General features: G+C 41.4%; 1 protein-coding gene across 5 annotated transcripts in view; it reads right to left on the bottom strand.

Annotated features, from left to right (window-relative positions):
* The window catches only part of RPS6KL1 (ribosomal protein S6 kinase like 1), a 139,597-nt gene that overhangs the window by 98,472 nt on the left and 24,565 nt on the right, over window positions 1-16,560 (bottom strand). For all 5 annotated transcript variants that reach the window (XM_033953178.1, XM_033953177.1, XM_033953176.1 and 2 more), the window contains exons 2-4: window positions 15,364-15,683; window positions 14,773-14,897; window positions 14,489-14,581 (exon numbers count right to left, since the gene is read on the bottom strand). In XM_033953178.1, coding sequence (XP_033809069.1) covers window positions 14,489-14,581; window positions 14,773-14,897; window positions 15,364-15,622 — 477 coding nt within the window. In that variant the 5' untranslated portion in view covers window positions 15,623-15,683. The remainder of the gene's footprint in view (window positions 1-14,488; window positions 14,582-14,772; window positions 14,898-15,363; window positions 15,684-16,560) is intronic.

Here is a 16,560-nt window from a genome sequence, read left to right as displayed (position 1 = left end):
AGTTTAAAATAACAGATATATGTTTTTTTTTAATCTCAGCTGTCAAACTTTTAAACAGAATAACTATGGTGATGTCATCAGCACAGATAAAAAATCTCAGTTTTAAACTTTGCAACAAATTTCCCAATGGCACAAAGTGGGAGATAAAGGCAAACCTTGAGGAACCCAACAGTAAGAAAGCTTATCATCGCTATAAACTCAGTAAGATTTTTTTTCCCAGAAATCCCCCAAGACATTTCCTGAAATTCTAATTGAGTCCAGACAATCAATTAGAATGGCAAAAGGCGCTACTTAAATCTAGTTGCAAAATCAGAGCGCTTGTACCTTGACTAAATAAACTTTTTATGTATCACTGCTCAAGAATTGTTAGGAAACCTCTTCTTCCAGCACTTGTCTCTCAATATTTCTAATCAAAATAGAATCTGATAAAGGCCTTATTATGAGAATTTATTTTAAAAATAAGACATCTAAATTTTGTAGCGATACAATTCTTATATTTCCTGATGTGGCGAAAGCCACACAATTAAGGAGGAAGGCTTTTTTACAATTGAAATCCAGAGTATTATCTTTGGAAGCTACTTATGATTTGAAATTTCCCTGCAAGTGTATGATCAAGCTCCAAGATCATGAGTATATTTTTTGGGATGTTAATCAACTGGAACAGTTTGTAATACAACGAGAACAACATTAGTTCGATATACTGGATTCTATGAGAGCTGAAGAATAATTTCACACCAAGGATAATTCAGAGAGTATTATATTTCTTTTAATCTTTTTGTAAAACATGTTTTAGTTTTTTCTTATTACTCTCTAGGTTACTTTAGTAAATGATTTATATAAAGAGGAATGGTCCTCCATTAATGTGAGCTTTAAGCTGATATCGGGATTGTCTCCAGCTTACCTTTTTCCTCATTTTGTGTTGCGTAGACCACTGTTCTTCAACTGCCGTCTGCAGGAAATTTCTGCCGGTCTGCACAGGGCCAGCAAGATTAAGGTGACCATGGGTCCCGTTTTCAGACCTCCTGTCCCGTTGTCCCCACACACAGCTTCGGAACAGCGTCCTGAAGCTGTGCTCGGGGACAACGGGACAGGCAATCATTTCCTGTCCCTACCTGTCGTGAAAAAAAAAAAAAAAAGCCTCCCTCCTTCCTTTCCCCGGGTTGGCTGCTATCTTACCGCCCTGCTACTGCTACTGCTAAAGCCAACATGAAGTCTTCTTTCGAACGTTCTGGGCCAGCCAATTGCTGCCTGGCTGGCCCAGAACGTCCTCTCCAACATCAGAATTGACGTCGGAAAGAAGACTTCATGTCGGCTTTAGCAGTAGCAGCAGCAGGGCAGTAAGATAGCAGCCGACCCGGGGAAAGGAAGGAGGGAGGCTTTTGTTTGCGCAACAGGGAGGGAAGGAGGTAGGCAGTCAAGCAGGCTGGCTTTGGCCAGGGAGGGAGGGAGAGAGGTAGACAGGCAGGCAGGCTGGCTTCGGGGGTGGGGGTGGGACAAAGTGTGGAAGGCAGTCAGAGGGACATAGGAAGGAGGCACTGGGGGCACTAAAGACATGGGAAGGATGCACTGGGGGCACTAAAGACAGGAAGGGGCACTAAAGACATGGGAAGGATGCACTGGGGGCACTAAAGACAGGAAGGGGCACTAAGGACATGGGAAGGATGCACTGGGGGCACTAAAGACAGGAAGGGGCACTAAGGACATGGGAAGGAGGCACTGGGGGCACTAAAGACATAGGAAGGAGGCACCGGGGGCAAGAAGGACATAGGAAGGAAAGAGGAATAGAAAGGGACAATTCTTGGGCCTGAGTGAACATAAGAACATAAGAACATAAGCAATGCCTCTGCTGGGTCAGACCAGAGGTCCATCGTGCCCAGCAGTCCGCACACGCGGTGGCCCAACAGGTCCAGGACCTGTGCAGTAATCCTCTATCTATACCCTTCTATCCCCTTTTCCAGCAGGAAATTGTCCAATCCTTTCTTAAACCCCTGTACTGTACTCTGCCCTATTACGCCCTCTGGAAGCGCATTCCAGGTGTCCACCACTCTTTGGGTAAAGAAGAACTTCCTAGCATTCGTTTTGAATCTGTCCCCTTTCAACTTTTCCAAGTGTCCTCTTGTTCTTTTATTTTTCGAAAGTTTGAAGAATCTGTCCTTCTCTACTCTCTCTATGCCCTTCATGATCTTATAAGTCTCTATCATATCCCCTCTAAGTCTCCTCTTCTCCAGGGAAAAGAGATCCAGTTTCTCCAATCTCTCAGCGTATGAGAGGTTTTCCATCCCTTTTATCAAGCGTGTCGCTCTCCTCTGAACCCTCTCGAGTAACGCCATATCCTTCCTAAGGTACGGAGACCAATATTGGACGCAGTATTCCAGATGCGGGCGCACCATCGCCCGATACAATGGCAGGATAACTTCTTTTGTCCTTGTTGTAATACCCTTCTTGATTATGCCTAGCATTCTATTTGCTTTCTTAGCGGCTGTTGCGCACTGTGCCGTCGGCTTCATTGTCATGTCCACCATTACCCCCAAGTCCCTTTCTTGGTTACTCTCATTCAATAATATCCCTCCCATCGTATAGTTGTACCTCGGGTTTCTGTTTCCAACATGCAATACTTTACATTTCTCAACGTTGAACTTCATCTGCCATCTCGCCGCCCATTCCCCCAATTTGTTCAAGTCCCTTTGCAATTCTTCACATTCCTCTTGTCACCCGCACTCTCAGTGCTAGGAGTCCAGGAATGCGGGGACAAGATTTTGGGGCCTTTGTAAGCTGCGAGAGGCTGCCCCAAGAGTTGTCAGAATACTGGCTTAACTTAAAGGAAAAAATCAGAACAAAAATCTGGACTGGATTTATTGTATTCCACAGCAAAACAAGGCAAATAAACTTTGTTCCAGTTTCTTCAGATCAATCCAACAGTTCCCAAAAGTAAACTTAATGTTCATTCAAGATAGTCCAAAGAAAAATACCAAAACCTCAGCCCTTCTGAGTTTTTATCTTTAAAGTTCTTGGCTTCAATCAGCAGCCACACAAACAGTCCTTTCCCATTCCAAAGAAAAAAAAAACAAAGAACAAAATTTGGCTCAAAAAGCAAAGTGTAACTGCACTGCACTACTTTAGCAGATAGTAATGCTGGCCAGGTGGTGGTGCTCCACGTGTTGGCATGCGCTACATGAAGAGCCCTCTATCCCACCTCGAACGTGGGGCTAATTCCCCCCACCACACTGGTAAAACATACACCAGAAAAATAAAAGACAATTTAGTGTCCTTAAAGTAAAATGGAATTATGATACCTTTAGTCAGGCAGGGTGGCAATTGCCTTGGAGACGCCGATATCCATGGCTTGATCGTCCCAGGTTGCTTCACCTTCCAATTCCATGTCTTGCAGACTGTCTGAGCACTCAGGAGACAGCACAGTTTCACTTTCCTCAATCTCCATACTTTCAGCACATTGAGGATCCTGGCAAACTCTTAGCCCTGAGCTAGCCTGAGGGAGCTGTGTTTGAACCTCATCTCCTGCTCTCCAGCCCTGCTTCTCCTTCTCTAACCGTTCAGTCCTTCGGTTAAGGAGCCTACAGCCCCGCCCAGCCTCCCCAGCTGAAGTGCATTTCCGGTTTGCAGCCTTGGGAAGAGATGGGGGAGGGGAAGTCTGAACTTCTACCCCCAAGCTCCCTCTGCTGGATTTGGAAGAAATGTCAGGCAGAAGGTTACTTTGGGGTTTAACTTGAGTGGCTGGGAAATTACCTGTTCTAACCTGTGGGTTTAGATCAGGGTCAACCCTAGCCGGCATACTCCGCATATCACACTCTTTAGTCCCAGCTCCACTAAATAGTTTTGTATCGTCCGCAAATTTTATTATCTCACACTTCGTGCCTGTTTCTAGATCATTTATGAATATATTAAATAGCAGCGGCCCGAGCACTGAGCCCTGCGGAACACCACTCGTGACCCTCATCCAGTCCGAGTAGTGGCCTTTCACCCCTACCCTCTGTTTCCTACCCGCCAACCAGTTTCTGATCCATCTATGTACATCTCCGTCCACTCCATGGTTCTTCAGTTTCCGGAGTAGACGTTCGTGAGGCACCTTGTCAAAGGCTTTTTGGAAATCAAGGTATATGATGTCTATGGGGTCTCCTCTGTCCATCCGTTTGTTAATTCCTTCGAAGAAGTGCAATAAATTCGTTAGGCACGATCTCCCCCTGCAGAAACCATGTTGGGTTGTTTTCAAAAGTTCGTTTCTTTCCAGATGTTCATCGATGTGTTCTTTAATCAGTGCTTCCGCCAGTTTCCCCGGAACCGAGGTCAAACTCACTGGTCTGTAGTTTCCCGGGTCACCTCTTGATCCCTTTTTAAAGATGGGCGTGACATTGGCTATCTTCCAATCCTCCGGGATCATGCCTGTTTTCAAGGATAGGTTGCAAATTTGCTGCAGTAGTTTCGCTATCTCCTCCTTTAATTCCTTCAGAACCCTGGGATGGATTCCGTCCGGACCCGGGGATTTGTCAGTTTTAAGTTTTTCTATCTGCCTGTGTACATCATCAAGGCTCACTTCCATGGATGTTAATTTTTCTGCTTGATTTCCATTGAAGATTTGTTCAGGTTCCGGTATGTTGGTTGTGTCTTCATTTGTAAATACAGACGAGAAGAACATGTTGAGTCTTTCTGCGACTTCTTTCTCCTCCTTCACCGCTCCCTTCCTGTCTCCTTCGTCCAGCGGTCCCACCTCCTCCCTAGCTGGCTGTTTCCCTTTAATATATCTGAAGAACGGTTTGAAATTTCGTGCCTCCCTGGCTAGCCTCTCTTCATACAGAAAGAAAGAAGTGAAAGAAAGGATACACAGACAGAAGGAAACGCAACTGGAGACTCGTGAAATCACCAGAAAGCAAAGATAGGAAAAATTATTTTATTTTCAATTTAGTGATCAAAACGTGTCAGTTTTGAGAATTTATATCTGCTGTCTATATTTTGCACTATATTTGTCTAATTTTCTATAGTTACTGAGGTGACTGAGCTCGTGGAGATGGGGTGGAAACAGGGTTTTTAAATTTTAGTCCTAGTAGTTTGCTGGTCCACAAAATAATTCTTTTATTTCTGTCGGTCCACGGGTGTAAAAAGGTTGAAAAACACTGGCATAGACCATCAAGAGAAACTAGTAACTTCTACTTATTTGCTTATCCAAAAATTAATGGGTGTAGATATAAGACCTTCTTAGATGGGACCCTGGCAACAATCTTGGTTAGGTCAATGTATTCAGCAAGATATGTTATCCTATTGCAGTTTTTGGAAATTAATTAAGACCACTTTGTTCAATAAGTTTATTACTTAGTGAGTTTTATTATTGAAATTCTATTTTACAAATATTTGTATTTTTTACTGTATTATTGTATTTTGCTGATTGTCCAGCTCTTTTTAGTGTAAACCGCCTATAACTTTTGGTTATGGCGGTATAAAGTTATTATTATTAATAATTGAATGTAATTAAGACTTTTTACGTATTTGCTTTTAGTGAAATCCATTTCCTTGCAGAAATTGTAATAAAAATGATATATATTTAAATAAAAGAAGCACTGAGAGACAAGTGCTAGAAGAGGTTTCCTAACAATTCTTGAGCAGTGATACAGAAAAAGTTGATACGAGAGAGATATTTGGTGAGAGTAAACAGTGGGGTTTCCCAGGGGTCTGTGCTGGGATCGTTGCTTTTTAACATATTTATCAATGATATAGACATGGGAATAACTAGTGAGGTGAATTAAATTTGCTAGAGGACCTTTTGAGACTGAGACTGGGCATCAAAATGGCAGATGATGTTTAATGTGAACAAGTGCAAAGTGATGCATGTGGGAAAGAGGAACCCGAACTATAGCTACATGATGCTGGGTTCCTTGTTAGGAGTCACTGCCCAGGAAAAGGATTTAGGTGTCATTGTTGAGGATACGTTGAAACTCTCAGCTCAATGTGCAGCATCGGTGTCTAAGACAGCAAATAGAATATTAGGAATTATCAGGAAAGGAATGGAAAATAAAGATGAAAATGTTATAATGCCCTGGTATTGCTCTATGGTACAGCCACACCTCAAATACTGTGTGCAGTTCTGGTTGCCGTATCTAATTAGAAAAGGTACAGAGATGGGTGATGAAAATGGAAAAAAGGTTTGGGATGACTTCCCTACGAGGAGAGTCTAAAGCGGCTAGGGCTCTTCAACTTGGAAAAGAGATGGCTCAGGGGTGATATGATAGAGGTCTATAAAATACTGAGTGGAGTGGAAAGGACAGTTGTGAATCACTTATTCACATTTTCCAAAAATACTAGGACTAGGGGACATGCGATGAAGCTAAGTAATAGATTTAAAACAAACCTGATAAAATATTTCTTCACACAACATGCAATTAAACTGGAATTCATTGCTGGAGACTGTGGTAAAATCAGTTAGCTTAGCAGGGTTTAAAAAAGGCTTGGATCATCTCCTTAAAAAGAAGTCCATAGGCCATTCTTGACATGGCTTGGGGAAATCCACTGCTTATTCCTAGGATAAGCAGCATAAAATCTGTTATACTACTTGGGATCTAGCTAGGTGCTTGGGACCTGGGTTGGCCACTATTGGGAACAGGATCCTGGGCTTGATGGACCTTTGGTCTGTCCCAGTATGTCAATTCTTATGTTCTTATGAGATACAGCAACCAGAATTGAACACAATATTAAAAAGTCAGGTCACACCATGGAGCGATAGAGATATTATAACATTCTTAGTCTTATTTACCATCCTTTTTTAATAATTCCTTACATCTTGTTTGCTTTTTTGCCCACCGCCTTACATTGGGCAAAAGCTTTCAGCATATTGTCTACAATGACATCCAGATCTTTTTCTTGGGTGCTGACCTCCAAGGTGGACCTAGTATCTGATAACTATGATTTGGGTTATTCTTCTCAATGTGAATCAATTTGCTTTTGTCCACATTAAATTTCATCTGCCATTTGGATGCCCAGTCTTCCATTTTCTTACGATCTACCTGCAATTTTTCACAGTCTGCATGTGTTTTAACAACATTGAACAGTTTAGTGTCATCTGCAAATTTAATCACCTCACTTGTCATTCCAGTTTCTTGATCATTTATAAATATGTTAAACAGCACTGGTCTCAATAGAGACCCCTGTGGCACTCCACTGTTTACTCTCCTCCATTGAGAAAAATGACCATTTAATAACCTTACCTTCTGTTTCCTAATCCATAAATGAACTTTGCCACCTATCCCATGGCTTTAATTTTCTCAGGAGGAACTTTGTCAAAAGTTTTCTACATCAAGAGGCTCACCTTTATCCACATGTTTATTCACACCTTCAAAGAAGTGAGCAAATTGGTGAAGCAAGAACTCCCTTGGCTGAACACATGCTGACTCTGTCTCGTTAAATCATGTTTGTCTACATGTTCCACAATTTTTATTTTTCATGTTTTCACATATTGCCCAGCTCTGAAGTTGGGCTTATCGGTCTGTAATTTCCCCCAATCTACCCTGGAACCCTTTTTAAAAATCAGCATAACATTGGCCACCCTCTGACAGGTTATACAGATCACAGTAAATCAATTGGTATCCTGGGATGTATACCATCCAGTTCAGGTGATTTATCACTCTTTAACTTTGTTAAAACTATTTACAGTATAAAACAAAAAGGAAATAGTAAAATTAAAAACAAAAAAAAGACAGAAAAACTAACCATCAGTGAAGAACTTTAAAAACACAGGTCCCAAAATTAAAAAATATAGGCTCCTATCTTTGAGGTCTTTTTACTAAATGGCACCGTTTATAAAATCACATCTTCGGGAAAGGTAAGTGCCGGGGTTTTCAAGGCCTACATTTCTAGTGCCTACCTTTTACGTGAATCGTGAATACAGATGCCACTTCTGGCATTAGCCACGTTTACAGTGGCATTAGGCATTGTAAAGTGGCTCTGTAGGCGCAATTCCAGCGCCTACATTTTTCTTTTAAATGCTTATTCTTCTTTTTTTAAACAGCGTTGTCAACTTAAGTTAGGCACCAATGGAGGGGCCATTTATAGAATCCAGTCCTAGTGTCCACTGCCTGTGACCTCTGCCACAACAGCACCAAGACATGTATTTATTAATCATTCCTTCCCATCCTTTCCTAATGTATCATGTATATTCATGCGTAAATGTCTCCCCCTTTTTTTTTTTTTTTTTTTTTTACTTTAGATAAGGTTTTATTCTTCTTTTAATTTTTACTACATATTATTGTAAACCGTTTAGATACCTATATGATGAACGGTATATCAAAAATAAAGAAACTTGAAACTTCAAGAGATTTTGCCACATTGCCCTCCATATACCACAGTTTATCTTTCTCTTTCCTCTGAGATTTTGTGACAATCAGGTAATTCGTATCAGTTCTCTTCAGCCCAGTGGTAGCGGTGTACTGTTCCCTCCCTGGGATGGTCACTGTAGCATGGAGGGGCATAATCAAAACATACGGCTAAGTCCAATTTGGGCATATGGCGCTAGACACCCAAAGTCAACAGTGGGAAAATGCCTATTTTCAAAAATACATCTAGAATTTTTATTTTTTTTTTTTCAAAAAATCATCTATCTGGACATTTAGGCTATTGCTCGTCCAGACTGCCAGCATATCTATCTTTATATCACATTTTTGACCAAAATTTCATCCAGGTCCCAAACGCCCAGAACAAGATCATTTGGGCGTGGGAGGGACCAGCATTGTGATGGATTGGCCACCCAGACATGGCAACAGAGAAGTGGGGCACCTTACAGGGCACTGCTGTGAACTTCACAAAAAGGAGAACTCCCTTATAGGTTATGGTGAGCCCCCCAAAATCCACTATATCCACTTGTCTACAACCCCAACAGCCCTTATGGCTGCAGGTGGTACCTATATGGCAGTAGAGTAGGGTTTGGTGGTCGCACATGTTCCACCATAAATATAGTGGTTAGAGTGGCTTATGGGCCAGGGTCTTCCTCTCTATGGTTCACTAGCCCACCCCCCAGGCTACTTAAGACACCTTTATGCAACTCTGCTAGGCTTTCATATAGCATGTGCTGATGTTCTGGAGACAAGTATGCACTTTTTTTATTCTGATCTTTGGGGGGGGGGTTAGGAGATCAGTGAACACTGGGGGAGTGTGTGGGGGTCTTTACTTTGTCTCTGCAGTGGTTATCTGGTCACTTTCGATACCTTTTTGGCACTTAGACCTGTTTTCACTTTGTCTAACTCACAATGTTTAAGTTTCGTCCGGAATGTCTAGTAAAACATTCGATTATCCCTGCAGGACGACTAAGTCTAGGTCAGCACCCATCCCGCCCACATATTGCCCTAACCACTCCTCCAGATACACCCCTTTCAGGTCTGGGCACACAGTGCCATTCAGAGGCACAAAATGTCCTGCGACACGTCCAGAAAGTCGGTTTGATTATCGGCACTTGGATGACCTGTCTTTTAGGTCATCCAAGTGCCAACTTGGGTGGGTTTTCAGACGTTTAAGTTTTTATTATGAGCTCCATACTGATTTATATGCTGCATTACAGGGAAGGCCCAGAAGCACAGAGAAACTGTGTCCATTCTCAGTTCATCATATCATGTGACTGCTGCACTCAGAAAAGTATAACCAGGACCATTGCCTCACATAGGGACAGGGGAATATCTTCTATTCCTTAATATAATTACAAAAATCCCAGATAGGTTGTACATTTAAAATGAATTAGATAATGCTAAAAAATGCAGGGTCATGCACATGGGCTGCAAAAAAAACCAGGAGAACAGTTTAATATTGGACGCAAGGAACTTCTGTGTGTGAAAGAAGAGTGGGACTTGGCGGTGATTGTGTCTGATGATCTCAAGGTGGCAAAACAGGTAGAAAAGATGACAGTCATAAGGAGAGGAATGGCCATTAGGAAAAGGAAGGTGATAATGCCATTGTATAAGGCTCCGTTTGGAATACTGTGTGCAATTTTGGAGGCTAATGCCTATTGTGAAGGAGAGATCTCAGATTTCCACCCCAAGGATCATCTTGCTATGATCCTTTGGATACTTTTGGTGGTTGAGGTTATCTTTCATTGACCAAAACCTTCACATTTAAATGACTGTATAAAAAGCATTATCAGCTCCCTGAGATCTTTCTTTCACGATAGGTATTAGTCTTGTGGGGAGCTGTTATACTGTGGTTGACACATTTTTCACCTTTGGTATTTTGATATTTCAATTTTGGAGGCCCTACCTTCAAAAAGATATAAATAGGACGGAGTCGGTCTAGAGGGCTGCTACAAAATTGGTTAGTAGTCTTTGTCTTAAATCATATGGGGACAGACTTAGAGAACTTAATATGTATACTCTGGAGGAAAGACATGAGAGAGGGGATACGATAGAAATGTTTAAATATCTCCATGGCATTAATGTACAGGAGGTGAGTCTTTTTCAAATTAAAGTAAATTCCGGAAGGAGAGGGCATGGGATGAAGTTAAGAGGTGACAGGCTCAGGAGTAATATAAGAAAATACTTCTTTACAGAAGGGGTGGTGGATGCATGGAATAGTCTCCCAGTGAAGGTGGTGGCACATCGAATAATATACAAACTCTGCTTGCTCACATTTAAATCTCTTTCTTCTAAAAACCCGGCTTTCATTTACAAATTATTAATCCCTTACACATCAAATAGAACATTAAGATCTACCGAACAGCATTTGTTAACGATCCCTTCCCTTAAAATCATAAATACTCGACGCCAGTTTATATTTTCTGTTACAGTTCCCCAAACCTGGAACTCTCTCCCTGGTTACTTAAGAGAAGAAATTAACATAGAAAAATTTAAATGTAAACTGAAGACTTTTCTCTTTAATGACGCCTTCACAAACTAATCATAAAAACGTCCTATTAATCATTACTTGTTCTACTTAAATTAATTCTTCGTTTTAGAAATAATTTTACTTTCTTTCTATAATCTTATCTTAACAATATTATTATTATTACCCTTCCCTTATGTGTTCTTCCTACATGTTTCTTTAACTTTTACTTACATTGTAATTTCTTACCCATTCTTTCCCTCTGTTTCCAGTCCTGTAAAATTTTGTCAATAGTCTGTTTTAGTCTCATTTATTGTATTATCCCTTTTACATTGTAATTTTATCGAAATGTACATCGCTTAGAATTTAGATTAAGCGATGAATCAAATCCTCATTAAACTTGAAACTTGAGAGAAAGACTATCTGAATTAAAGATAGCGTGGGACAGGCATGTGGGATCTCTCAGGGAGAAGAGAAGATAATGGATGGCCTTTATCTGCCATCATGTTTCTAAGTATTTTGGGAGTGGAATAGCAGTGCTAGTGTTTAAAGCAATAGGCAATAAACCACAAATTCAATCATTAGGCATGTAGATAGCGGATGTAATTTGCCTAGCTGGCGTGATGGTGGTTGACCTCACACATCACCTAGACAGTGCTGGGGAGGAGCCAGCTGTCTTGGTGCATGACAGTACCAATGATGTACAGGGTTAGAGGAGATACATTTAGGCTCTTGAAATCCAAAACCTCTCAGAAATGCTCACAATTCCATACACAGGATTTAAGAGATAGTCAGTTCCAGAGGCTTAATGTGTAGATAAGAGAAGAGATTTAGATTTGTTAGGAAGTGGACAACATTCTGGGGAACGGGGTTGTCTGTTGTGAAAAGATGGGTTCTAAACACACGTATAATATTGGGGAGTAAAAAATAATAGAGCAGCTTTTAATCGTCGCGTGAAAGCCGTCATGATTTGGAGTCCTGCCCTGACCACCACTCTAGTACCACTTGAACCAGCTCTGTTTACAAGCATGGCTTGGCTGTGCAGAAAGTGAAACTTATACCAGAGATTCTCCTTACGCTGCATAGTAGTGGATGTAGGATAGTAGTGGTTACTGTTGCAGTAGCTTTGGCGGGAACCGCCCTCGGAAGACACCCATATCAGTTTGCAAAGGGTGCCAATTAAAGGGAAGTTAGGGCAGCCCAATAGAAAAGCTGCAATGAAGGCAAAAGAAGCTCAGGTGCCTTTAAATAAAAAGAGCAAACTACAAGTTGTAAATATAAATTAAAAAACCACACTTGAAATGTCTGTATAGAAAAGCTAGAAGACCCGCGTCCACATCCCTGATGGATGGATTGCAAAGACACCAAACGGAATCTCACTAAAACTTGCTTACCACCGCTAATAGAACCATAATTAGTACCACATTCTCAAACATCCAAAGATGCACCCCCTGCTAAGAAAGCTACTTTACCTCCATATCCACTAAGTCTGTATGTAAATGCTGAAATCTAAGACCCTTTGTCTATATTGTAAACTCTGTATTTCTCACTAAAGTATGTCCTACTCATAATATGAATGTACTCTTGTAACCTGTTCTGGACTCCTTTGGGAGGAAGGGCTACATAAATGACTAAGGGGCTCATAATCAAAAAACAAAAAAGCCTGATCATCCAAGTACCCATAATCAAAGCTAGTTTTAGACATATCTAAAACCAGCTTAGGCCTTTCCCCTGCCTCTAAACGCATAGAGTCAAAAGAGGCGTTTTTAGAGGAGGGGAAAGGGCCGGAAGTGGGCCGACCTAGACCTAGGCGTACAGCAGGTATAACCAAAACTTTAGGCAGGTTGCCTAGACGGCACTTATACGTTTTGACTTAGACCAAGTCAAAACAGGTATAAATGCCCAAACGCCCAAAACAAGAGCTTTTAGGCGAAGGAGGAGCCAGTCCTTCACCTAAAAGCTGGATTCTGTAACTGGTGTCTCTCAAAACAACACCAGTTACAGAATCCCCCCCTACAATGATCCAGGCAGGAGGGTGTTAGTGTAGACGTAGTGGTGGTCTGGGCGTTAAAACAACTGAACGTAGAGGCAGGCCATTATCAGGAAAAACCTCCTTTTGGATGTTTTTTTTTATAATGGACATTTTCCCTGCTTCTACTTTCAACATTTAAGGCCTTAGGCCAAAAGGGGACTTAGACGTTTTTTTCGATTATGCCCCTCCACATGACTAAATAAAGATTGTAAACCATTGTTACAACAGGTGTATAGTATATGCTGTTCTGTAATGTATCAGGATGTGTTAAAACTGCACTATAATCAGTACTGAATCTGTAATCTCGCTAGGACTTGTATAAGCTTGTCAAAAAAAAAACAAACCCATGAAATTAGTCTGATAAAAGTCTCACAACTTGTTTGCTAATCCTTATTTCCAAATGAGCATGGTAATCACAATTTTGTATGTTCACATAGGAATTTTAGCATGATATCAGTCAACAGACCCTATTAGGAGTAATGGGATCTGGGGTTAAACAGCATGTTATCACTTTGACCCCATCAGCCTTACCCTGGTTGGTTATGTCTTATGTAAGTTCACAGAACTTTATTGCCAGAATATGTGAGCTAGGCATTGTGGGCAACATAATCTTACACATGCTGCAGTCACTCCTGCTTACCTGTACAAGCTTCTGTGCCAGGGATCTTTCTCCTGAGACCACCTCCCCCCTGTCTCTCATCTAAACTTCAACCCTTTGTCTCACTTCTGGCTCACTTTTATTTCCTGGACTTCCTGGGGCTAAACTCTGTTCCTATTGACCTCTGACCCTAACCTTCCCTTAGCCTTGTGACAGTCACTGCCCTTCCTCCATCAGCAACATATATGGCTTTACCTATCCCCTAACAAAGGACTATTTTTTCAACTCTGGAGCTATCTAAGCACATGCAGGGATGCTACACAACCCAGCTCTGAAACCTTCTATTCTGCAGGACTATTCTATTGCCTTCCAATTTTTCATCCTCATCTACTAAAGCAACATTCTGGAACTAAGAAGTCTGAGCCCTGGGGAACAAACGTGTGAGGAAAATTGCTAAATGAGAGTAAATCTATTATATTTGTTCAATAAAATATATTTCAGAAAAGATATAAGGATTTCCTCTGTGTTTGTCAGTATGCCTGAGGTTTAGCTTTCTGGTAGATTTAGCGGACAGCTCACTAAACAAGACAGAAAAATCAAAGTAACACACTTTTGTTGAATTAGCCCAATTGGGTTTCACAGTAGGATTCTCTCACTTTACAGGAGGAGAAGGATCCTTCAGACATTGGGCAGAAGAGATTATATGTAGACACAGACAGGATACAAAATAGGCAAGCACAGTATGCTGAATGGAGCAATACTTGCTAATACTAAGATCTGCAGTTCCCATCTCATTTCATATAATTTGTAACCTTGAACAACAAGGAAAAAAAGTTTAAAATGTTATACCATGTCAACGATAAGGTGCCCTCTATAAAACAAAAAATAAACATAACATAAAATATGCAAGGCAAATAAAAATATAACTATCAAATATAAATATTATTCTCAGTGACTCAATACCCTGAGAACTGATTCAAAACCACCACCCCTAACCTTATTTTACTATCACTAATGTAATACTCTGAGAACTGATGCCCATGTGCTTTTAATTTTACCTTATCAATTATCCTCAAAACTTTGCATAGCTTTAGATTCTCCACAGCAGAGCAAAGGATCCTGGCTGGTCGAAATCTTAGACTGCTATACCCCTGAAAGAGAGATAACATGGGAGGGGGGGGGAGAGAAGGGAGTTGGAGAGACATAAGAATTAAGTAATGAAAAGCACTGTAGTAAGACTTAGACCCTGCCCCTCCCCCCAGCACCGAATGAAGCTCTGACTCTCAGCAATACTATCTCTCTCTTATTACTTGAAAAAGCAAAGATTTGTTCATCTTCTTACATCTGCTGCATTGGGACCATTTCCAATATTCTTTTGCAGATGGCAGTTGAAGATTTCTTCAGCACGTTTTAGGTACCGACTAATCTTATGTTTTACTGCCTCCCGACGCTCTGTATTAGAGTCAACTGTGAAAAAAGACACAGAGACTTCATGTTACCCAAGTTCCTTATACCACCCTTGGCATCAGCTAGTTACAGACCCCCTTCTGCTACTCCTTCACCCTCTCCACCTCAGTCACATGAAAGAATTACCCCTGCATTCACTCTGGGCACTTTCCCCTGTGTGCTGTCACCCTCGGCCACAGAAGAGTACCTTTCCCCCCCTGGATGCTCTATCCATGAGTCCCCTCTCCCTACAAATAACCCAGTAAATGTATGCCCTGAACATGGCTACCTTTCTCCCCAGTATGCACACCTCCTCTGCTGACTCTGTATGTCCTCAAGGACAAACACTGGACTGAAGTGCTGCATGGTGCCCTTGCTGCCCAATCTTGTGACTAATATAACACTACCTCCCTTGCATGGACACCTCATACACAAGCCCCCTCTTGCCACAGATTCTCTGTATGCAATCCCCTCCTCATCTGGATACCCTGTAAGCCACTGAGCAGCAGGTCCACGCCATTTTTGTAGAAGTTGAAAGCCTCCTCATAGTCCTCGTTGACATCACGTTCGAGAGCCAGCCGGATCTGCTTAGCTGCATCCACCAGGTAATCCCACTTCTGTACATCATAGACATTGACTGTAACACAGCTTCGGATCTGTTCCAGATACTGCCGAGCCCGTGAGGGTGCCCTGGAGCAGGGTTCAACTTCTGAATCTTGGCAATGGTTCCTTGAGCCCCAGTTCATGGCTTCTTTCACTAAGTCAAGACAACATGGCCTGTTTATTCATTGTATGATGCAGAAATCCCTAGAGAAGGAGAAAAGGAGATTCTTACTCCAGAGAGACAGAGAGAGTCAGGGTCTGTTCTTTTTGTGGGGGGGTTTTGCATGGAACTAAAACTAATAAAAAGAATGACAGAGGGATCTGTGTCAATAGTAACATTAACACTAAAATTACCAACAAACAGATGAAGTCTGCACAGAAGTGGGACTAGTTTCTTTTTACATGCTGAAGCATTAACTATATCTGTGTTCTACAATGATCAAACATAGAAGAGAAAAACAACCTCCCCACATACACACACACACCTCATCTGTACCCAGCCTCAAGCTACCATCAACCAGAACTGAAAGAAAAACCTTTGATATAATTAAATACATGGATTCACCCATAAGCTGTAAGGTCTGAATTTCAGCTTAAGAAAAGGGACGTTCACATATGGAGTGGCTTTGGTTGGTGTTGTACATGTTTGTGCCAGCAAATATACAAGTATCAGATCTTACAAAACGCTTGTAATGAGACAAACTACAGCAGCAGAAAATATATTTGATAAAGTCTAAAATAAGACTCGCTGCTGTTAGATAAGATCATAAACAGCAAGATTTTAGTTAAGTTGTGGAAGTGGGGAGTGTGTGGCACAGTGGTTAAAGCTCCAGCCTCAGCACCTTGAGGTTGTGGGTTCAAATCCCAAGCTGCTCCTTATGACCCTGGGCAAGTCACTTAACCCCCCCCCCCTCCCATTGCCCCAAGTACATTAGATAGAGTGTGAGCCCACCGGGACAGATAGAGAAAAATGCTCACGTACCTAAATGTAAATCTTAGGCTATAAGTGGTATAAATAAATAAGTTGAAAAATAGATGTTCTGATGAAAATGTAAGAACAATTATATAAAACAACTAGTAG

The sequence above is a fragment of the Geotrypetes seraphini genome, chromosome 7 (genome assembly GCF_902459505.1).
Source record: "Geotrypetes seraphini chromosome 7, aGeoSer1.1, whole genome shotgun sequence".
Lineage (NCBI taxonomy): Eukaryota > Metazoa > Chordata > Amphibia > Gymnophiona > Dermophiidae > Geotrypetes > Geotrypetes seraphini.
The sequence above is the reverse complement of the archived record's forward strand: the minus strand, read 5'-3'. Positions and strand labels throughout refer to the sequence as shown.